Here is a 25,317-nt window from a genome sequence, read left to right on the forward strand (position 1 = left end):
TGTCATGGATCCAAGCACACACGTATATATATTCTCCAAATAGCCCATATTCTGTTGAAACCCACGTCTGCTTCTCCTTGCTCTTCTTAAAGCACATGAAAACATACAGGAGTCCAGGAACAAGATTTGTGTAATAAAACTATGGCACAAAAGGTGTTGAGTTCTTCAGTCTTTTCCCTTTTATCCATCACTAATTTGTCTTCCCCATGCATTAACAGACATATTCTTCTGACCTTCTTTCTCCTCTTAGGATAAATATACCTGTAAAATACCCTACTGTGACCCTTTATATCCCAAGTTACCTCCCACTGGTATCTTCCTCATTTTTGCTCCAAATGCAGCTTTTCATATTCCTTTGTTATTCTGGTTTCCACTATGGTTTCTTCTTGCGCTTCAGGAGACTTTCTGTTTACCCAAATGAGTGGTTCTGCCATGATTTCCAGTCTTCTTGTACAGCAGCATGATTTGCTTCCAAGCTCCCAGCAAGCTGATTGCTTTTTGTTTGGTGGTTTGGTTTGTTTTGGTGATATTTTGTTGTTGTTGTTGTTTTGGTTTTGTTTGTTTGCTTCTTTTTTTAATTCATGTACACCTTTCTCCTCTAAAATGGATTCACAAAGGATTCAAAATCCACTGAGTGTGCGACTGCCATGGATTCTGTGATCACGAGGAATGATCAAATACCTAGGCAGGTATGGTTAACAACCAAACTTAAACTTGAAAGTGCACCACTGGAGTTGAGAATAACAACTTAAATGTACAGTCCACGCCCACAGGAGTTTGATATCAAATGAGATAGCCTGTACTGCTGGCTGAATGTGCTGATGTGAACCTGCTGCAGGGTACATGTACCCAGTGCTGCAAGGTACCTTCCACTTCCGCTACCAATATCATTCTTATTTCCTGCCTGGGTATCAAGGACTGCAACAGCAGTAGTGCTTCAAGTGAGACAGTAGCAGGAGTTGTGCTGAGGACACTAACTTCGTTTCACAGTAACTGTGAAAAAAGTAGAGCAAACTCCCAAATGCCATCTGCTGGAAACCATTCTGTTTCTCATTGCAGATTTTAAACACGAACAAATATTTATTATTTGTTCCTATTTATCTATTATAAAATAGATTAATAATTTGTTCCTCACTGAATACATGAACGTGAAAAATTGAACACCACAAGGACAGATCTGCAGCAGAGAGGGGTAAATGTGAAATGATTAAACAGGGAAGGCATGAATAAGCTTGCCAAGAGTCCCATTCCCATCGGTGCATGTCTGCACCAGTGAAAACTCCAGGTATTCATGTATCAGTAAAAACATGATCAATTTCCTTTCTTTCCTTGTCTAAGAATAAGAAGTAAGGACAGAAAGAATAAAATGTTATCATTAGCACTATTCAAAACCAAGAAGAAAAGTGGTGGGTAGTTTTTTCCTGCACTTGATTTAAGAATGGGAGCTATTAGGTTAATTTAGATTATAAGGAACAATGGAAATCAACTACTTTTACTGTATGGCAGCTACTTCAGAAGTTTTTGATTGATAAAGGTCAGTACATGACAGTTACCACAGTATTAAATAAACTCTAGTTCCTGCATATTTATTTTTATCTATTACACCTCATACCAGCTGTGGTTTGCATTGAATTCCCCTGACTGTAATACTGGAAAATACCTGAAGTCCTCTCATGCAAAGTAAAATATATTTACTTTGCTAAAGTATGATCAGTTGAAGCTCTCATATATTTGTAGGGGAGGAAATATAAATAGGATCTAAGGATTATGCTTTGACTTTGTAAACTCTAATATTTTTAGTTTATAGTATAAAGATAATTTACTATAATGGTCTACCCAAACAGTTGAAGAATGGCTGACTACATAACACATCCACTAGCAATAAAACATAATGACAGGGCTTATGCTACAAAAAACTAACATTTGTTTACATAAATTAGCCCCATCTAGTAATTACACTGAATGTCTGTCATAAGGTCAGGCAAAATGTAACCCCAGCAGAAGCGATACTGCAAGCATTATAATCTAGACAAGAGATATGTTGGAGAATTATGGGGGATAATTAATCAGGTAATGCTTTCCCTGTGTTTCATGATATGTGGAGCCATGATACTAGAATAAAATATCTGTGCTAATGCAATCACTTCCCACTGCCTTAAAAGAAATTCTATCAACCTCCTTACTCAGACCAGAGAGTAAAAAAAAAAAAGAGAAAAATATATAAATACACACAAACCCCCCTAGAGATGCATACATGTCTTCTGGTTTTATTAGCAAGTAATTATGTGTTTTCATTACAGATAACAATACTAGCAAAGTGCATAAAGTACCTACATATTCAGGGGAAAAAATGGTAAAACAAACCGATTATTTACAGATCATCTTTGTATACACAAATGTGACATACATATAGCACTACTATGCCTCTGAACAACCAGTACCTCGTTCAGGTGTCTAGTTATATGACACCTAAACCAAGACATAAATTACTTTTATAATCAAAGAAAGACCATGTTTTTCCCTGAAATCCTTCAAGCTGGAAATGCTGCCTATTTCACTTTAGGTACTCCAGGTTTTTTTTTTATTAAAGCCCAAATAAAAATAATTTAAAAAGATATTGAAAATTTTTGAGTAATTCGGCACTGAAGAACTCTTTTAGCTGACTCTTCTGTAACGTGGGTGAAGGCAAAAACGAAACTACCAATTATCTAAAAGGAAACAAAAAAAGCAAACATATTGTTCTTGTAAAAACAAACTCCCATGTCATTTCTGTAAATGGTGTAAAATTTTAGTTCACAAAATGGTATAATTCATACGAATTTCCCTCTTCCCTGTTTCAGTGCTGGTGTTTCCAGTGGCAGCCACACTCCTGCTGATTTTGCTGTGATCCTATGTCTTGCGTGCAGACCGGGTGTCCTCAGTAACCTCTGCAACCTAGTGACAGGGAAGGGTGACACAATTCCACCAAAGAGTGGGCTAAGGAGGACTACACTGTTTCCAAAATAGATTGATACCCAGCATAGAAAATACCACCCTAGTTACATCACTCTCCTTGATGTTAAATTAATAAAGCTGAACCCTCCCTCTTGAATGCATCTCAGTTGATTCTTCTATTTATACCAGTTGAACCTTCTCTTGTGCACAGAAAATATTCATATGAACACACAAATGTTTGCTCCTGGTAATGCTGTTGGTGGATGCAAACAGAAACACTAATCTCTGCTCTGCTCCCTCTATCATGGCCTATAAAACGATGACCTCCCACTGTGTTAACTGAAAATGAGACTGCTCTTATTTCTGTGGGTTGATGAAACTTAAATACTTCTGAGGTCACAAGCTGCACCCAAGACCAGCCAGGTGTACATCTCCCTCTGCACTGACTGCAAGTGCCCACCTGTACAATCAGACTGTGAGCACAGACAGCTCTAACTCTAACACCTAAGCAAACTACCAAAAGTGCAAACAATATTGTGCATTTTCTCATATTTAGATTGATTAGAAGAGACTCCTTGAGATGAAGTCTGGCAACCAAACATAGCAGGTATCAAAATCAATTTAACTAGTTGACTAAAAAACTTCCTCAGTGCAAATCAATTATATAAAGTGAATACAGGGAATTAAATATTTTTTTTGTAAATAAATATTTTTATTATCCATCCTAGTGGGTATTTTTACTTCATTAGGGGATTAAAAAAAATCCCTAAACTCACATTTGCATAGATACAATACTTACACTGTGTTTTTTGAAACACTTTCCAAATATTGTTCTTTTGTACATAGTAAATCCAATATAAAGATGGATGAATGACAGCAGGGTGAGAAGAGGAGGCATTTCACAATACTACTGTCCTTCAAGAGAAAATGCTGAAGCTGTAACCAACTAAGTGTAATAAATGGCTACCTGACAAAAAGAAACAAGCTGTGAATGTAAAAAAGCTACATTAGGACAAATACTTCAGAAGTACTTTGTCACAGAAATTGTCTCCATGGAGTGTGCAATCCTAGCTAAAAATACTATTATAGAATCATAAAATAATCTGGGTTGGAAGAGGCCTTAAAGACCATGTGTCTGCACCCTCCCTGTCATGGGCAGGGACACTTTCCACTATCCCACATTGCTCAAAGCCCCATCTAGCCTGGCTTTGAACACTTTCCAGGGATGGGGCATCCACAACTTCTCTGGACAACCAGTTTCACTGCCCTACCACCCTCATAGTAAAGGATTTCCTTCTAACATCTAATCTAAATCATCTCTCAGTTTTAAACCATTTTCGTCTGTCACTATATACTCTTGTAAACAGACATCTATCATGCAGATGTTGAATATTTTCAAAGTACACTGCATTTATGCATTTAAAATACTGGACTCCTAACTTTTTTTACTGAATGTATTCTTTCTTTCCCAAGAAAACTTTCCCACCAGTAATAAAGACCTTGAAAATACTGTATATGAAGCTAATTTAGGGAAGACAGTAGGAAATAAACACCTGAAATACAAACCCCCCAGTATCTCTGATTTTTGAAGAGGGTGATCTGCCAACCCTGTTTTCCATATTAGGCAGAAACTTAGCACAGATTTTGCTGGCAGAACACACAAAAATCCTCTCCTTTTGTGCTGGTTTTGCCTTTCTGAGGCAGTGTTTGCAAGGCTGTATGTGTATCAGTAAGCTCTATCTGGAAATCAGCACCATCTTGCTCAAGCTTTAAAATACTTCACTTGTGTGTTAGTTTGTATCATGACCATAGAATTATTCAAATTGGATAAAATTAGTGAAATTGAATGAATTAGTGAAAAGCATCACTTGCTTTTTACTTCAGTGTTTACAGAAGCTTCAATTTACCCTCAAATTAACTGTCCACTAATCCTCCCAGAAAGGGGGGAATCCATTTTTATTGCAATTGGAGGTCTTTATCTCCATTTCTCAATGTGTTCTTATTAGACTGCCCTCTCTTCATCAAAAGAGATCAATGAAAAATCTTTCAAAGTGCTAAAACTCCTCTATGGAGATTTGCAGTAATAATAACAAGAATGCAATCTCAACACTCACTAGGCAAAGTTTCACAGAATATATTCGAAAATGATCTGCTTTTCAGTGTTCAGCTCATATCTGAGTTGACTGCAAACTACGCAGGCCTGGCTATCTCCAGCCTGTTTTATCACACCCCCCAGGAGCTGTATTTTTATTAATTTACTTCATCAGGGGAGTTCTTGGGAAAATATTTCCCTAACAGATGAAAGTTTCAAAATTTGTGAATGTGTTTAGTAGGGACTGCAGCTCTTGGGGCTTCAGTGCTACGCTTACTCCCAGAGAGTGTTTCTCACCAGCTCTCAATAGCTCACCTACTTGCAGACATGTAGAACATCATCAAAGCCTTCTAACAGGAGAAGATTTGAGCACTGGCTCCACTTGAGTTGCTGGCATTAATTATTCCTGTGCCTGAAGTCCAAAAGTTCACATGCCCACAACATTCTGAAAGGAGGTGATAAAACTTTACTCTGTGATGTTGGCTGGCTTATCCAGAAGGGTGAAGCAAGCTCAGCATACTTCAAATACATCTCTCTACTGCAAATCCTCAGACTGAACAGAGACCAAATGATCCTCCCATTTCTAGGCAAAATTTCTTCAGATTTGAAGCTATTTGTCATGAGACAAAGAGGGAAAGTTGCAGAAGTACACCCTGCCCTTCCTTCACTTTGCAGAACTGTGTGTTTTTACATGCTCCTTTTTCGTATTGCCTAGTAATGCAAATAGTTTTAAGAAGAGAAAACCTAGTCTATACAGCAGTCACATGATAAGCACCAAAGAACCCAAACTTATTGAGTACTAGTTTATTTTCTCTGGTAAAATTGAGTGGGCATACAAACTCTGAATGACTGTGTTTCTCATCTTTCTTGGGTAAATAAAACATCACCCTCTACCATCAATCACCATGACCATGAGTGAAGACACAGAATTGTCACAATCAGCTTTTCTCTCAAGCTGAGACAAATAATATTTTCTGTGGAGCCACACTACAAGAGTTTTTCAAAGTACCCATTTAAAAAGGACTATTCAGAATTTTTGATAGTCAGCAAAGCCACAACAGAGGTACACCTTGATTCCCACTGACACTTAGTTATTCTTCTCAATGGGCCCAGACAGCCAAGAAAAAATTGTCTCCATCTCTTTATCTTCCCACACAGTGTCTGCATGGATGCACTCTAAAATACGTGTGGTACCACACAGGCTTCAGCTCTTCCCAAAAAGAAAACCTCTGTGGCACCGTGATACTCAGCTCTGCAGCTGGCCAGTGAGAAGGAGACCTATTACTGTCAGCTGTGCTTAAGAGTCAGCTAAAATCAAGCCAGCAGGACATTAAGACTCAAATCATACATTATTACACTGTCTGCCAAGCTAACACTTGTTACTGCATAAATAAAAACTGTTCTGAAATGAAAAAAAACCAAACAACAAAGCTGAAGCCATTTCACAAAACAAACTATTTACTTTCTTCAAAGCATTCGCATCCACAAGGCTTAAACCTCTGTCAGAAGGAAATGTAAATAAACACTACCTAACTATGCAAATAAGAAGGGACATTTAATTTTCATATTAGGCACTAATTAACAGTAGGCATACAACCTGAAAGGAATTAAAATCATCAAAAGCTGGAAAAATAGTCAGTCATTCAAAATATACTTGAGATATTCAACGTCTCCCACATTCAAGGCTAGGGTGCATCAGAAGCCATTCAGTCTTAGAAGCAACAATTTATTATTTTGTCATTGTTGCTAAGCCTAAGAATATCTTAAGATGCAAAAGGCATATTCATTATTTTCACGTGTAGTTCTGGAATTTCTAGAAACAGTAAATTAAATACAGGGAGAACACACCCCTGCCATAGCAATAAGTAAATACTTTTAATTGCATGACACCCAGTTAAGTTGTGAAAATTTTTCCTGAAAAGATCCACGTACATTCATGTTAAAGAGAATAAAATATGTCAATTGAAGAATAGGAACTAAATTTCAGCTAGGTCCTCAGCTGACTCTCAACATAGAGGCCCAGTATTTCTATTTGGTATCTAAACATGAAGCCCCACTGACACATGAGTGAGTTTCCTTTGCCCAGGAACCACTTACATAGTATTTTGAACATACATGTTGAGACATCACTTTTTTGGCTAACTTTGTGCAAAATCAATACATTGGGAATTAGTTCTGCATTTGAAGGCAGAACAGCCCAGCATCTCTTTTATCAGATGAAATGATGCAGGAAGGAGGTATGCCACCAATGCTTCTATGGTTTTAAGTACAAGAAAGTAAAAAGTGTCTGGAATTATGCTGTATTCTTTTTCAGACCAAAAAAGAATACAAAGGGCATTCCATAATATCACTTTAAAATGAAAATTTCTGTTTAAGATTTTCATCAGCTTGAGCCCAGAATAAACTTCCAGAGCTACATAGAATTGGGAGCATCAATTTGATATATTGAAATAATGCTTTTACTGGGAATGCTGAAGAAGCATTAAAAGCACTACACTTCAGAGTGCTGTTTGAATGCTACTGCTATAATTGATACAGTATGACCTTATATAAACCTTATAAATTAATTCATGAATATGCAAATTAGGAATAACTACACTGTCAAGAAAAAGTGGGGTGCTTAAATATCTGACACAACTACACATTTAATTCTGTTGGTACTTTTCCCTTGGGTATCTTCTGAATAAAAATATTACAGCAGTAATCAGAGGACACTGATCTATTCCTCTCTCTCCCCTTGTGTCTTAACATTAGACTTTTATTTCAGCTACATTTCTGAACAATTGCAGCATTCAGGAAGGAACAATCTCTTTGATATCTTGCAGAAATTCACCTTCAAAACTTTAGGCTTAACTGGGATGCAGTCGTTGCGGCCTCTCAGCTGGTTTGTGAATTTTCTAGACTGAAACCTAGATTCTTGAAAAGGTGAAATACACATTTTCCTGCAGACTGACTCTTATTTATTTTGGCTTGTGGGAACTGCTTGGAGTAACAGTCTCTCCCTTGAATTGGCTGTCTGTGGAAATACACAATTCATTTGAGTTTTGCCCTAACTTTGCATTCTGACTGGTTTCTTTGTGACAGAAAACATGGGCATTCTGATGGACAAAATTGCATGGCTGTTAAGAATAATATGTTACAGTTGCTGTTTGTAAACTCCTTACTTACCTTGCACCCCTGTCCCAGGTTTACTTACCCTTGTACCCCTGTCACAAATTGCTGTACCCCATATTTCTTGTTCCTTGTTCAGCCAGGCCCTGCCCCCTCTCCCAAGTTGCTGTACCCTGTGTTTCTTGTTCTGTGTTCAGCCAGGCACTGCCCCCACTGCTCCTAGACTCCCACATGGCAACATTGTATCCCTGCCCCGAGTTGCTGTACCGTCCTGAGGAGGAAGATGACATAAGGACTTTTATGCAAACAAGAGAGACCAGAGACTTATGGGATGCACCCAGACTGGAAAAAAACCCAAAACAACGAGCCACGCAAAAGAGAAGGAATAAAACCAGCACTATCTAACAAGGAAGACCCAGAGGAGTCCCCTGACTTCTTTCCAGAGGCCGACATAACCTCGAGGAGACTCGACTGGGATGACAGCCTAGACTACGAGCCCTAAAGAAGGAGTCTTCCCGGGGACTCCCGTGAGGAAGGAAGGCCCAGCTCTGCCCTAGTGACAGAGCTGCACGGATCCTTCTCTTCTGCGGTGTCCAGTGGGAGCAGTGGCGGTGTGCGCGACCCCTCAGGCCCTCACCCCAGAGCTGTCCTGCTTAATAAAGGCCTTTTTAAAAGGAGCTGGTCTCCTGGCCTGTTTATCACAGCTTGGGGGCTCATCCGGGATAGCCACGCCCTGAAGAGGACCAGGGACGGGACAGCTACCCATCTTATTAGGCCTCCAGGGGACAGCTGGCTATACTGGACCCAGAAGAACAGCCTAGGATCGACATTGCAGAAGAGCACCGGACTGGGTAAGCCACCGGTGGCGGGAGTAGGAGGCGAGTGAGTGGATGTGTGAGTGAGACGGGGGCTGGCAGCTCAGACCCCCGGGGCGAGTGCGGACTGCCCAGTACCGCGGTTCCGGACTCCCGCGAGGGGGCCGGCCGGGAACGGCAGGAAGCGAAAGAGGCTCACTTGGGCCCAGAGAAACGAGTGAGGCGTCTCCTGGGGATAAAAGCCCCCACTCTGAGTGTGCAGAGGGGTACCTAAGAGAGTGAGTGGCGCACATAGGGGTAGGCCCCTCTACTGAAAAGGGCTAAACGGCCTAGGCTGCTCCGGGCGTGTGGAAGGCCTAGGTGAGTGAGAGTCACACGCAGGCAATCTAGGTAACTCCCGGGGTGGTGTGTGGGGGTGCCTAGGTTCGGTGTGAGTGAACACACCCCCCCCACTTGGGTACTCAGACGACCTGACCGGGGAATTGGAACTGGGGGTCCCCAGGCTCTACCGGCACCAGGTGGTCAGCGAAGGGCCCTCGCTTCCCAGGGTCTGTGACACAGGACGTGCTGAAAGGCTCTAGTTGTCGCAGCTCAGTCTCGGCTCAGGGGGTTCCTGAGAAGGGAGGTCGTCAACCTGCTGCCGGAGAGCACAGGGGAAGGTAGTCTGCGCGGGCGGGCGAGGCAGCTAGAGTAATACACTCATGCATCTCTTAGCCGAAGCCATTCCCTGGTGGGCGGAGCGGCTAGGAGGCAAGGGGCAATTCTCCCACCACTCACACTCAGCCCTCGTGCAGAAGCTATTCTCACTGGGGAAGGGGGATAGTCAGGGAGCGGAGGGGCAGGGGGTTCTGGGGTGAGCCCTGCTGACCAAATCTTGTGGACGGCACTGAGACAGGGACAGGGGAAGGTCCCAGGAGTGTCTAGTGCTAGGGTCCCCTCGATGTCGACCCAGGAGTGCTCATAGTCTTCGCTGGCAAGGGGGTCAGGGAGGCGAGGCACGAGGGGAACGTGATTGGGGTGTAGGGAGGGGCAAGCGGAACCTGCAAGCCCCGCTGGGACCTAACCCCCGGGGCAAGCGGAGACTGCAAGCCCCAGAAAATTCAAAGTGTGAGTGGAAGGCCGGCCGAGTGTAAGAAAGGGTGTGGATTCCTGTGTGAGAAGATTGAGTGTATTCCCTAGTGTGAAAGGAGAGAGTGAGTTCCTAGAGTGTGAGTTTTTGTTGAGGTTTGAAAGGTCAGTTGTCTGTCATTAGAAATTTTTAGTTTGAGTAGGAGCACCTTTATAAAGTTTAATTTAAGTAAGGGCCAGTTTTAAGTTAGAGGTTGTGTTGTCTGTCAGTTCCAGTTTCGTTCAAGTAGAGGCACCATAAGTTTTTTTAAGTGAAGGCCTGGAGATAGGAGGAGCAATGGGACAATGTTTAAGTAAGAGAGTAGGTCCCAAGGGGAATGAAGAGGCCACCAGAACCATTCCCCCTGATAGCCCACTAGGGCAAACGTTAAATTGCTGGGATGCACAAGAGGCCACCAAGGGCCTAGACCGGATCAAGATGATCCATTACTGTATAGAGGTCTGGCCCAAACTAGAGATGCAAGGACAGTGGCTTTGGTATGGTACTAAAGATCCTTGGATGTGCTCCCAACTGTACCAGCATCTGAAAACCAGAAGAACTGAGCCCAGAAAGAGTATCAGGCATTCTAGCCATACCTGCACCAAAAACAAAGAGGGACATAAGAAAACTCTTAAGCCTTTTTAGATATTGCAAACTATGGATGGAACAATATACCCAGAGCATCAAGTTTCTTTATGAAAAGCTAGTTGATTGTGAACCCATAAGGTAGACAGATTAAATCAGCTGAAGGTTAAACTGTCCTCAGCACCAGTTTTAAGCCTGCCTTACTTAAAGAAAGAATTTGATTTGTTTGTCAACTCTGAAGAAGGGACTGCATATGGGGTTCTGACCCAGGAATGGGGAGGATGTCGTAAGCCCATAGCCTATCTATCCAAACTGCTGGACCCGGTAGCTCGTGGGTGGCCCACCTGCGTGCAATCAATAGCTGCTGCTGCCATTCTAATAGAAGAGGCCCAAAAGCTAACCCTACAGGGTAAGATCAGAGTCCACACGCCACATGATTTAAAAACAATCTTGAGCCGAAAGGCTCAGCAGTGGCTGACAGATGCCAGGATATTAAAATATGAAGTCATCCTAATGGATACTAGCAATTTGGAGCTAGTAACCTCCAAGGGCCTGAACCCGGCACAATTTTTGTCACGGGAGCCTCTGCCTGAATTAGAACATGACTGCTTAGAATTGGTAAATCTCCAAACCAAAGTGAGCGAGGATCTGGGAGATGTACCCCTGCCCTATGGGAAGGTACTATTTACTGATGGTTCCTCCAGGATGGTGGAGGGGAAAAGATATTCAGGGTATGCAGTGGTCATAGAGGTAGGGGAAGGAAAACTATAGAGGTCCTAGAAAAAGGGAGACTACCCCCCAGTTGGTCAGCTCAGTGCTGTGAGGTTCATACTCTAAAGAGGGGTCTGGACTTGCTAGACAGAGAAAAAGGAACCATCTATACAGATTCAAAATATGCCTTTGGGATAGTCCATACCTTTGGTAAGATCTGGGAGGAGAGAGGCTACCTGAACTCCAAAGGGAAGAACCTGGCACATGAAGGGCTGATTAAATCAGTATTAGAGTCCTTGACCAAACCCACAGAGATTGCAGTGGTCCACATGAAGGGGCATCAGAAGGGAGACTCCTTAGAAAGCAGAGGGAACCGACTTGCTGACCAAGCAGCTAAAGAAGTGGCCTTAGATCCAAAGGAATCAGTAAAAGTTTTTAAACTGGATGAGGTAGTAACTGAAGAGGATGGAAAGAAGGAACCAATATTTACCAAGAAAGAGTGGGAAGTAATAAAAAATTAGAACTGTCTCAAGGAGAACAAGGAGAATAGTTAACCTCAGATGGGCGAAAGTCTCTGAACAAGGCCTTAGCCCGGAAAATATTAAATGAGATACATGAACTGACTCATTGGGGAACCCAAGGGTTGTGCGATAATTTTCTGAGAGAAAACCTATACTTGGGAGCAACATCCAGCAAAGGCCACCTGGTTAGTCAACACCAGAGGTTCCACCAACCGAGCAGGTCCTGCCCAGTCTGAGTCTTTACATGTAGTAGACGGAGACAAAGTCCCAGTGGTACATGTCAGAGGTCTGCTAGGGAAGACTAGTTTAGGTCAATTCCACCTCGGGCACAGACAAACCCATTTGTGGGGTTGTCTTTGCTCAAGAACCAGGTTGTACATGGTAGATAATGCAGAGAGATGGAACAACACGATGTGTACCTCAGGGAGACCTGATCATTGGGTAAAAGGTTACTGCCATTGTCTGTACCTTAAACCACGCAGACATGAAATAGAAGGAAATGTGTAAGTGTTGAAGGTATGAGCAGGTGAAAGATGGTGATTTGAGTGAGTAAAATGAGAGAGTGGAGAATCCTGCAGCTCTCCAGCGTGGGGGGGTCTGGATTCAGTAGCTTGTTGTGGGGCTTGACAGGGGCATGATAGATATACTGCTTGTATTTTTTGAGTAGAACAGAGGGGGTGGAAGGTCCTGGGTTGATTATGATGTTAAATTGTATCCCCATTCGTCCACCTAACTCAGACACAGGTTCTGTATTCTTAAAATTCCATCTGAGAGTAAAAGTGAGTGGAAAAGAAGCACCAAGTCTGTTATCAGAGACTGTACTTGCTCCCCCACCGCATCGGGAGTTTTGACTACAGCACAGACAGACAACAAGACACAAATCGCCTTGGCTTTCCAACTAGCCGGAGCAGAGAGGTCTTCCTGGACTGTTTTCTTTCCCTTTTTCTGAAACGAATCGAACCTGCTCTGGACTGGGGACTCGGGGGAGCACCGGGAGCTTGCACCCGTGGACTACCGGGAGCCCAGCCTGGGCAGCGGCATTTTCCAGCGCCAGAGGGACTGATAACAGAGTGAACACCCCCAGGAAAGAGACCCTCTGAAGTTTGTCATCTCTTCTGAAGGGCGAGAGGTTTTGTAATTTGATATCATTCATTTTTGTGCTGGGTAGTGCTGTGCCTGTGAAATGAACAGGTTTTTTTCCACTTCTCTCAGAGAAATCTCTTCCTGAACCGGTTGGGGGTGGGGGGGGAAAAGAGCCACGTGGGTTTGCTTCCCGGGGGGAGCCCCCCCGGAGGTTTTCTCCCGAATTTGCCCTAAACCAGGATAAAGAGGCAGCCAGAAATAGACTGAGAGAGAAAGAATATAAACAAAGACTGCAGAACTCTGCTAAGTGAGTTGGTTTAAGTGAGAGTGTTCTTAAAGTTCTTGTGGTTGTTGCTGTTAAATATTTTAATGTTAGCAAAGTTGGTTGAATGAAAACCCCCCCCCATTAACTTCTCCCACAGAACATTCTCCAAAAAGGCAACTAAATTAAAGAAGGTGGGAGAAGAAGGACCATACCATCTCTCCTGATCCCCATCTCTCCTGGTCCCCCAAAAAAACCTAAGAGGCAAGACCGGGTGAGGCTAACAGGGAAGGTGAGCCATGAAGCTCCCTAAGACAAAACTAGCTCATACTGGACTCTTAGGTGGACTGATGTTGGTCCAGCTGGTGAGCCTTGGGATGGGGGACAGTGGAGAAGCATGTATCCCCTATATGATGGAGAGGATCTAAGATCACTGATGAGGGTCCACACAAACATCAATCCCACCTGTTTTGATCACACCAAATTGGAAACCTGTCAGGAGGAAGGAAAGACATATTGGATTACTAGAAATACTGCCTCATTTAGGCAACGTCTGCTTGGAGAATGCCCTGTGGGAGAATCCTGGCTCTGCTTTGAACAGGAGGGACTGAATGATGTAATAAAAGAAAAACAATTGAAGATAAAGAAAGGTGATCTGGATGAAACACGAGGTAAGAACCTATTCATTGACCTGATGGAGAGAATCAGCAGAGAGTTAAACTTAACCAATTGTTGGGTATGTGGGAACACCCAGATGTCAGATATTTGGCCCTGGGAAGGGATCAGCCTGGCACCTTTAGACATTTTAAGGTGGAAATTAACTGAGCAGAAACCCCAGACAGGGAACAGGGGACGAGAACAATGGGATCTGAAAACAAGAGTGATTGGGGAAGAATGCATTAAAAGGACAGGAAAAAGATACAAAACCCCTGTGGGAAAAATGGCCTGCAAAAGATACCTGACTGTGAAAGACTCAGGTAGCAGGTGGATCCCCCAAGAACCAAACAGGTATTGGGCCACTGGGAGAAAGGAAAGGGGGTGTATTTATCATGAGGGGTACAAACTGCATGAGTGTGCAGAAAAAGGAATAAACCCTTTTTGGGGGTTAAGAGAACTCTCAAAATACTGGGAACATCCTACAGACACACAGGACACTTTCTGGAAGGCCCCTGAGTATTTATTTTGGATTTGTGGGAGCACTGCATATACCCACCTCCCAGGGGATTGGGCAGGAAGCTGCATAATTGGGATAATAAAGCCTGCTTTTTTCCTCCTACCTAAGAAATCAGGGTCATACTTGGGAGTCCCCTTGTATGATAACTTAAAAAAAAAAAAAGGGCAGTCGAAAGAGGAGGCATGTAAAGAACCTAGGAAGCAATCAGAAATGGAAGGGGAAGATCTGGACCCCTGAAGAAATAATTAAGACATATGGACCGGCCACGTGGGCCCAGGATGGATCCTGGGGGTATCGTACCCCAGTCTGTATGTTAAATCAAATTATCCATCTCCAGGCAGTATTGGAAGTGGTGTCAAACAAAACTGCCCTTGCTTTAGACCACATCAGCACACAATTGGCACAAACCAGGGCTGTAGTCTATCAGATTCGGCTGGCGGTGGACTACCTATTGGCAGATGAAGGAGGCATTTGTGGAAAGTTTAATTCCTCTGAATGTTGCCTGGAGATAGATGATAAGAGTGAAGTAATCAAAAACATCTCGAAAGAAATACGAAAGGTGGCTTATGTGGGCACCCAGGAATGGACTCCTCTGGTGAACTCAGACTGGTGGAATGACCTTTGGTCCTTCAAGGGAGGATGGTGGAAAGAAATAGTCTTTATTGCTGTCTGTGCATTTGCAAGTTTCTTGTTCCTACCCTGTTTACTCCCCTGTCTAATCAAGACAGTGACTACCACAGTACAAGCAAGCATTCAGATCCCTGAAATAAAAGATAAGAACCAGGCCAGGATCATGTTAATGGAAACTCAAAGTCAGGATCGAGAGCACAAAACTGCCAGGGAAATATATGAGCAATATCGAGAATTAAGAGATAAATATTCCCAAGAGCCAGAAGTTAATGGTTGATGCGGGCTAGAGCCCGATCAAAATATAAGAGGGGGGATATTGTTAAGAATAATACGTTCCAGTTGCTGTTTGTAAACTCCTTACTTACCTTGTACCCCTGTCCCAGGTTTACTTACCTTGTACCCCTGTCGCAAATTGCTGTACCCCATATTTCTTGTTCCTTGTTCAGCCAGGCCCTGCCCCCTCTCCCAAGTTGCTGTACCCTGTGTTTCTTGTTCTGTGTTCAGCCAGGCACTGCCCCCACTGCTCCTAGACTCCCACATGGCAACATTGTATCCCTGCCCCGAGTTGCTGTACCGTCCTGAGGAGGAAGATGACATAAGGACTTTTATGCAAACAAAAGAGACCAGAGACTTATGGGATGCACCCAGACTGGAAAAAAACCCAAAACAATGAGCCACGCAAAAGGGAAGGAATAGAACCAGCACCATCTAACAAGGAAGACCCAGAGGAGTCCCCTGACTTCTTTCCAGAGGCCGACATAACCTCGAGGAGACTCGACTGGGATGACAGCCTAGACTACGAGCCCTAAAGAAGGAGTCTTCCCGGGGACTCCCGTGAGGAAGGAAGGCCCAGCTCTGCCCTAGTGACAGAGCTGCACGGATCCTTCTCTTCTGCGGTGTCCAGTGGGAGCTGTGGCCGTGTGCGCGACCCCTCGGGCCCCCACCCCAGAGCTGTCCTGCTTAATAAAGGCCTTTTAAAAAAGAGCTGGTCTCCTGGCCTGTTTATCACAATGGCTAGAGCCTGAGAAGAGCTCTGGGTTCTAGAAAAGCACAGAAAGGACTGAGTTGGGTTGATAAGTCGAAAATTTCTATATCCACCACAGCAACTACAGGGATGGACAAAACATGACTGCTCTGTTAACGGGAGGAGAATCACAGCAACAACAGTCCTGGTCCTACTGTAAGAAGCCAGCTCCATTTACACTCAACAGCGGATATTCAAAGCTTGCACCAGTCAGGAAAGACAGAAAGGTATTATGGCTTCCATAATCATCCCTTCTATATCTGAATGTATACATGTTTCACATACATGTGTCTACACATATGCTTCTCTGTAAATGAAACAGATGATGAATAATATAGTCTGTGTCATTTATTTAATGCTGTTCCCATGTCTTATTTTGTCAGTACGCGGTAGAATGTTCTATTGAAAACAGACTACAGAATTTCCTAAGAAAAGGAGTCAATTGACTTTGGATGTTTAGACGAGAACTTGAGGAGAAATAAGATAGTGAGACAAAAGCATTAGATGCAAATGTCAATGAAATACACCTCTCATCCACAAACCACTTGAAAACATTTGATATTCAGGTTTCACAACTAACACAAATTGTTTAAACAAGGCAATTTCTTCGTTCAAAAAGTTGGTCTATAAAAAAAATATTACTAGGTCACTTATTCAAGTCATACTTTAAAAACACTTTCCCTCCCCCTTTGCTCTTCTACTTTGAGAGCTTGTTACATATTTATTCGGTTGAAAAATAATTAAAGATATTGCGTTAAAGGTTTTACAGGTAAGAAAATATGAAATATGAAAATCAGAAAGATATGGGGCTTTCTAAATAAATAGCTACCTGAATGATACTCCCATACAATTCCTAATCAACTAATGAGGTGAGAGAAATAATTTAACAGGTCTTTGATTATCACAGTTGCCCCAGTACTTTCATTGTATGATTAAAGATTAAATACAACATAGAAGAAAGAAAAAACATAATTTTGTGTCTAAAGCCACACTAGAATTTTAAAACACTCTAGTCTTAAAATTCTTTAAAGTTCTCAGATGATATTATATTAAATTAATTTTAAAATAACAGAAAAACAAGGTTCCAGATTGTACATGAGGCAAAAATTCTTGAAAATATTTTTGTCTGTGGTTTGTTTCAAATAAATCTGTGGACAGGGATTTATAGTTTTGTAATAAGTAAGCTTGAAGTTTCAGGTAAAGAAAACATTATCCAATTTCTCTCCTGCTGATTTTTAAATTTCAGATTGGGGTTGCAAACTCCCTCCCATCAACAACTGGGATTACAAATTCAGTTTTCACTTGACTATCCCTAGTAAGTTTAAGTGAATCAGAAACTATAAATCAAGGATATAGTATTTCCCAAACGCAAGTAAAAGAGTCACAGCTAAAATACAGAACAAAAAAAAAAGTCTACCAGATCTTAATGAGGTAAAGTACTAGTATCTCAGTGGGGAGGCAACTAAATTGGGTGATTACTCCAAGATGTCACACTGAGGTCTGGCAATTTATGAGAAGATGAATATTTAGATTAAATTAGTAAGTGACAGCCATAATGCTATATTTAGAGCTTTGAAATATCTAAACAATTTCAAAGTGTTCAGTTATGTAAAATTAATTTGTACATTACTGTATTAAAAATACTTTCTTTTTTCAAATCAGAAAAGTGTGCAAAGTGCAGTTTGCAAATAGGAATAGTTTTTAAGAAAAAGAGAAAATAAGAGGAGAAGTTCTGACATTGCTGCTACTTTTTATGTGATTTCAGCTGCATTACTGGGTGACTGGAGTTACAGACTTAAGAATGTGGTTAAGAAAGATAATGAGAAGCAGACATGAGTATGAAAAATTGAAGGTAATAACCAACTTTGTAATTGAAAAATCATAAGAAGTTCACATCAAGAAACTGAGAAAAGCAAAGATCAGCAGAAAGAATAATTAATGTACTGTTGTGATAAAAACACAAAACAAAGATCTGACTATTCCTGTATAATGGCCATTGCAAACTACTTAATAGCGTTGTATATGGGATGGATATTTTTATATATCCATTTTTATATAATATAATGATATATTACATCATCTCTCAGATATTATTTAAAGTTTTCAGCAGTGAATACACCAGACAACCAAAGACTGAAAAAAACCTCAAACCCAAATCCTCCTGGCATATTTATTTACATTAAACCTATGTAGTATAACTTGATGTCTCTAAAATCTGCCAACATTAGATCTCAGAATTTTTCAAGTATCCTGAACACCACTACTCTTCCTTTGATCCTGAGCATTGTCACTGATAATACTGATGCAAGTGAATTTTAACTGTGTCCCCTCAAAATGAGCCCTAGCAAAAGCACAAAAAGAAAAGAGCAGAGGACAACCAAACCAGAGTCAGAGAAGAAATTCTCCCATGGAAGATGACAATGGACTTTCCATTTAGTAGATAAGCACAGCAGAACCTCAGCCAGCAACCACATTACATCTTCTTAATTTACCTCCCTTGTCCAATGAGATCTTCAAACGGAAATACAGGGCTTGTAGCTAAACCCAAGTGGAAACTGTGAAAGCTGTTCAGTTTATTTAGGGTGGTGGGTATTTCACCTGAACAGAGCATGCAGGACTCCAATCTCCTTCACAGAATTTTCTCATCATTATATTACATTAACTCAACAGAAGAAACCAGTTACCATCTCAGGGGTAAGCTTGCACTTTTCTTTCTTGCACAATCTCAAATTTGATATTTTGCATAGAGAGAGATATTTTCAACAGTGACCGGGGAAAAGTAAACAAGAAGTTACTGCCGGTGTGAAGTAGAATCAAGTTTCAACCCTCTCCAAATGGTCTTGCTCTGCCAAAGAGCATCCACACAGACTCAGTGGGATGAAACTATCTAAAAAAGACGGATGCAGGCCAAAAAAAATATCTGAAGCCATTAGAGAGGATAAAAAGATACATTTGAGAAATAGTGAGGGGTAGGTATCAGAAAGATATTAATGAGCTGTATTATGATTGAAGGGCCTGGGTTTAGAAGGGAGACCAACCTGCTCAGGACAGCAGTTTGAGCTGCTGCTACAGCTACCTGGGAGGGATTCAGGACTTCTAATATGCACTGTCTTTTGCAGGCAGATATGAGCTTATTTTGCACGAGCTGACCAGAAGCCATTCTGCTATGACAGCATCCCATTAAGCGCTTGGTAGTAAGCCTTGCTGCAAAGCAGTGTGTATTAGATCAGGCAACGTACCCTTCTCACGTGGCCCCCAGTCCTCAGGCTGACCCAGAATGCAGGCTACAGTAAGCTCACATCAGTTTGCAAATGGGCGTGCACATACACTCACAAGGAAAAAAAAAAAGAAACAAGAAAGATTTCAAGACCAGTGTGCAATGAATCCATCAAGTAAGAGGTAGGAAAAATTGAAGTTTGCAGGATCAGGGATGAACATCGGTCCCTGAGAAGCAGTTGAGAAAAATTAACAGGAAGATGGAGCTTATGGTGAGGGGGGATCAACACTGGACATGCTTGTTCAGAGAGGGGACACTAAGCCCCAAGTTAGCAACAGATGTTTCTTCCAGAGGCAGCTTTTTAACTGAGACACATTAAATACTGGAAATGTGAGACTTTCAATGTAGCAAAGGTCTTCATGTAAACACCTTCTGTCACCTCCTAGTGATTATGGCAACTTCTTTTTGGTAGTGATTTGAATGCAATGCAACACAATTGTACCATAAAGTCTTTTAAAAAAAAGTAAAGACAACTCAGGCAGAAATACCTGGCTTCAGTCACATACCCCAAGACAGCTGGTATTCAGATAATCACAAGTCAAATACTGCAATACTGCATTTAAATCCTTAATTGCAATATGGAAGTTATTATCTTCTATCTTTCATTCTCTTCTGATTGCATATAAACTGTCAATAATATTTATTGCTTTTTCCCTTAAACTTTTCAAATATAACTTTGAAAAGGAAGACATTTCATTTGATGAAAAAGCACAAAGACAAAAAGGTGCTTGCTACAGATATGTAAAAAATACTGCTATTTGACTTTGCCTCCTATCAATTTCCTTTTTTATTTAGTTCTTTAATGTATATCTGCTTTAGATGCAGCATACAATATAGATTGCTTTACTGGCACATACTATTCACTATGTTACTTTCTGTGTTGTATGTAAAATTATTTACTAATTAGCTTTTATGTCTCTGGGATAGATTACAGATTATTTTCTCCAATATACCTGGAGAAAAAAATCTACACTTGAACAAACCTGTCTATTATCTTAAAACATTTCACAAAAATTATATGCACTGGAATTCAGAAATTGCTATGACTCAGTCCTTTAGTAAGATTTTATCAGAACTGAAACTCTTCTTCTACTTTCATTCTCACATCTACAGTGACTTTTAGGAATGGACAGATCAAATTGCACATATTTATATAAATGCACTTTTGCATTGCATATACAAATTTGGCAAAGAAACACAAATATAAACAGTTATCATATTTGGTAAGGATCTATTTAAGTCTTTTGGTTGAAAAATGTTAAACTGGTTGGTCTCTTATCAAAATTCTCATCTTCCCAGAACATAAAAACATCTACTTTATATATTTTTCACATTATCTCAACTCCAGTAATGGCATCTGGAACCTTTAAGACATGTTACTTTTTGTGAACATCTTTATTATTTTTTGTACTGATTAAGTTGGATGTAATTGTGAGAACATATTGACTTTATTTAAGCAATTGGGGAAACAGGAAAAATCTACAAGGGAGAAAATATATGTAATATATAAGCTGGGATGAAAGCAGCTCAGAAAATAAAACAGGAAAACTCCAACAGCCCTTCTAAAAATTGTTTTTTAATGACATGAAGCTTGTATTCTAATTAATTTCCAGCTTAAATTTACATCACTGGAAGTCATCATCTTTGCTGACAGACAAACCAATTATTTCATTTATAGATGACTAAGAATGAGAAATACCAATTCAAACAAAAGCAAGATAATTAAGCTAAAGCAAAGGTTTTGAAGCACTCACCTTAGGCACCCAGTGGCATTGCGCAGCACCTGTGATGAATGGAGCTGTATTTTATGATCATCCTGAAGTGGAGAGTTTTCCCACCCAGAGTGAGGAATGATCACTGCATTGGTCAACACTGCAAGGGCATCCTGGATGATTGGCATTTTCAGTGCATCACAGGAGGATAGATTCCAGAGAACTCCTACAAAAAATAAAATGAGTAACAATTAACACTTCTCCAGAACAAGTCTGAATGCTTTTTTGTTTAAAGAAACCAAATCCAAACCAATATATTTCACCGCATTGGTGTGTTTAATTTAGTTGTTTCTATCAAAAATAAAACAGACTACATTGTAGATGGGGCTGAATGACACCAGCAAACTTTTGCAGTGGGAACACAGCTTTAAATACAAAACATGTAGTCACAGCAGTGCTGGAAATTTCTCAAGAGATCTGCCTAAAAACTGATTTAGGCCTACACAGGGTGTGAAGCACACATGGAGTGAAGGAGTATTACAAAGAATTTTTTAGGGCTTGGTCTTCAGATATCTTCCTTTTAAGTAAAACTAATAAAAACTAGTAGCAGCCAACAGGTTCTGATTTACACTAAAACTTTCACTGTTGATAGATACATGTTGAGAGAACAACACCTCAGCCCTGTGATCTTCACTGTAATGGAAGTAACTATCTAGGCTTGTTGGTAACCACAACCAAAAAGGCTTCCTCCACAACCTGATACAGTAGTACTTTCCCAGACTTCAGCAAATAATACTATATTTTGTAAATATTTAACTATACAAAGTTACAGAATACTGTGATTTTTACATGGAAACAGTAAGCTTAATAGTGCAACTAACAAGGAGATTTACTGGAGTTTAAAAAAACCAAAATCCCTTCTGTTGCAATTCATAACATGCCAAAGAAAAAGATGAGAAATCAAGAGCCAAAGTTCTCAAGGCACATCTGCAAAGATCAAGGTCACTGCAATTGTGCCACACAGAAAGAAGTCAATAAATTGTTGCCTTGCTAGGAGCAGAAGAAACCCTGCTTTCCATTCCCATATTTATGTGTTTGTGTATTTGCTGGAAAAGCACATGTGACTTGTGCTGTTCCAAGAGCCTGATGCTGCTGGGCAGCTCTTATTGCTGGGGAAGCTGAAGGACAATTTGCTGTTCTGAAGAACGAGTCTTTATTTTAGCTCAGCACCCTCCTAGGAGTAGCTGGAAGAGGAAGCCTGCTTCATCATGACTATCCCCTTGCCAACATGCATTCTCTTCCATAGAATCCAATCCTACTCCTCCCTATTCTCCTTCCAAAAGGACAGCAGCCTGGACCCACATCTGACTTTGAATGTCAGAACTGAATTTTGATTTTACATCTATAAAAGTTTTCAATCAAAATAGAAGAATTATTACCATCATCATCATCATTATCATCATCATTGTATATAGGTTACAAATACAAACCCTAAAAAAATCCGAGTGTTTAAGGAGGAAAATGCTGAAGGAAGGCCTTAGGAACACAGACTCAGACATTTATAAATATAAGCAGCAAGAACACTACTTGCTCAAGGCTTTCCTTAGCAGTCTATGCTTTGACAGAGCAGTGTAATTAACAGGAATCAACTTACACTTTCATGTTTACCTTTAAAATTAATTACCTCTATTACTGAATCAGCTGGGATAAATCATACCTTGGATGGGGTTCCTGACACGGAGGGAATAAACCTGAGACCACATAAGTACCTTACTTAGGTAAGACCAATAAACCTTCAGAGTAAGAGGATGATGGGATCATCAGGCTAAAATGGCTATTACACCTTCTCCTAAAATGATTTAAAGTCAAGGCAGAAGCAAGCAAAATTTAAGTCAAGGCAGAAGCACTGCTCAGTAATGGAAGAAACTGATGTTTTCTTCCAAGTTTTTGCTCCTGACAGTTTTAAAGAGATAATCTTCCTCCACCACAAAACAATGAGTTTTATCTAACTGTGAGACTGAATACTACCAATCACATGAACCAAAAGTTTTTTGTGACATATTAAAATTTATTCTCACAAGCAGTGCAGTCTGCTACATTCTGATGTTGGCATCTGCATGCCTCCTTGTAAAGAATTTGCAATTATGAAAAGGCACTGGCAATTCACTTCTCACTGTTTTTGCTGAGGATAACCTGGAGCTAGATTTATGTGGGGTCTGAGAAGACAATCCATTGCCTTGACTTTGCAAGGGAGAATGACAATAAAATAAATCCTTTACCTACTACACCTTCCATTACAGAACCACCTTTTCACCACATCATTCTGAACATATTTTCCAAGTGTGCATTCATGACAGGCCCTTTAGGGCTACTGTATGATCTGGTTACTGAGGCCATGTGGCACCTTACCCTGAAAGCCCAGCCTGAACTGGGTTTCTGAGCACAAGAAGCAAGTCTGCAATAGCTTCAGAGGTGCCTTGACTGATCCTTGAAGAATCTGCATTGTCATCAGCTGCCCACAGGAAGAAGGTAAGGGACGCAACTCACCAGTGGCTGATGACAGAAATTGGGATTGATCCAACAACACAAAAGTCCAACTCCACTGTTTACCATCCATAACTCTTGTGATGTCACAGCTGTAGCTTGCCTGTAGCTGCCAAATAAATTTGGCTATATCGGACCCCTAAACTCAACTAGCTTAGAAGTAAAACAAGTCTTTAGATGGGGTAAGGATGGGTTGGATTTCAACCCAAGCAGGGACTTCAGCTAATTATGTTCACTCTAGAAAGCAGATGTATCACTGGTCAGAGAGCTGGGTGGTGCTAAAACTTTGACTAATCAGTTGTTTAGACCTGGGAGTTTTGAATATATTGTACAAGAAGGTTCCGGACAATAAAACACACTGTTTGTTGAGGACCCTCAGGAGTTTTCTGTAGTTTCTGTCTCCAACCAGTGACCCCTAATGTAGTATTGTGAGAGGTATGAAATAAAGAACTGATCAGTGTTGAACACATCTTAATCACTTTCATTCATATCTTATCTCCTTCTTGCTTTTAAAGCTGTAAGGCATTCAGATTAAGCATTTTGTGTCCCCATTTTCAGATCACTTTTGGTTGTATTGTAAAACTTGTAGAAAGATAAAACAGACTACACCAGACTGAAGAAGTCTCTTTGCAGGTTGAGGTTTTTCACCCTTACATATAATAAATGGAAATACAATGAAAAAGTATCTTGCAATCACATTTTAAGTTTAAAACTGAGGAGCAACTGGTATTGAAAATATTCATTTAATTCCAGTTAGAAGATGAATTTTGAGTCTGAGTATTAGTCTAACAGAGATCACATGAAGGATTCTGAGAGGAGACTAGAGGAATGGTCATTCTGGAGATCTTACTGCATCAAGTTGCATCTTCTGGAGCAGTTTACCAGAGGATATGCAACTACTGTGGTCAACGGGTTGCTCAATTTAATGGAGCAGTCAGAGTGAAAACCCCATAATCTCTGAATCAGACTGGAAATCAAACTCATGCTGATAAAAAACTTCAATGCATTTTTGTGCTGGTGTTTTAGTTAGAACTGGTATATGGATATCTATAGTCAGATGTAACTCAAGATCTGATAAGCCTCATGCTATCCTTATCCCATTCAAAGTTAAGAAAATAGAGATCATATACATCTATGAAAAAACATACCATCACAGCAAGAGAACATGGGCAAAATTCTAACGAACCATTTAGTTAATGATTTAATGCGACCTCTAATTATGACAAATATATGTATATACATATATATATATAAATATATTGCATACATATATATATATAAATACTTTATATATATATAAACAAACCTCTTAGAACAACTTATACTACAAATATAAATGGAAATGAAGAAACTGAAAAAATAATATTTTCGAAAAAGTATTGCCCCTGCCACACTGCCACTATGGTTTTTGGTTTTTCTGTGGTACAAAAGATGTACTTTCCCAAATAAATTATATGGTGAAAAGATTGTAAGTAAACAAATATGATCTGGAGAAACAAGACTTTGATTTCTCTGATTATGAGATGTTTAAGTCAAATTTCAATTATATTAAGATTTTTCTTATTTCATATTCTCTGTAAAAATAAAAATCCAAAGGTATTCCAATGCATCCAGGTTTTCCTTTTCCATCATAATTTAATAGTTTGGTCATGGAGTGACGCAGAAAACCATTTGATAGTGCTGAGAGACTGCATTCCACAAAGAAAGATTAAAGCATTGGCAGGCATTTTTATT

General features: G+C 40.5%; 1 protein-coding gene and 1 long non-coding RNA gene across 22 annotated transcripts in view; one reads left to right on the forward strand and one right to left on the reverse strand.

The window, feature by feature from the left end:
* CTNND2 (catenin delta 2) overlaps nucleotides 1-25,317 on the reverse strand; it is a 693,808-nt gene that overhangs the window by 116,715 nt on the left and 551,776 nt on the right. For all 21 annotated transcript variants that reach the window (XR_015289263.1, XM_086897815.1, XM_086897796.1 and 18 more), the window contains one exon: nucleotides 21,082-21,265. Coding sequence is in view for 20 of the 21 variants with exons in the window: in XM_086897815.1 (XP_086753941.1) it covers nucleotides 21,082-21,265 (184 nt within the window). In the remaining variant the exon portion in view is untranslated. The remainder of the gene's footprint in view (nucleotides 1-21,081; nucleotides 21,266-25,317) is intronic.
* LOC147655603 (uncharacterized) lies at nucleotides 8,643-16,406 on the forward strand. Its single transcript, XR_015289284.1, has 2 exons — nucleotides 8,643-8,988; nucleotides 12,616-16,406. It is a non-coding gene; the product is annotated as an uncharacterized LOC147655603 (long non-coding RNA).

This window comes from Cyanistes caeruleus, chromosome 1 (assembly GCF_971803275.1).
Source record: "Cyanistes caeruleus chromosome 1, bCyaCae1.hap1.1, whole genome shotgun sequence".
Lineage (NCBI taxonomy): Eukaryota > Metazoa > Chordata > Aves > Passeriformes > Paridae > Cyanistes > Cyanistes caeruleus.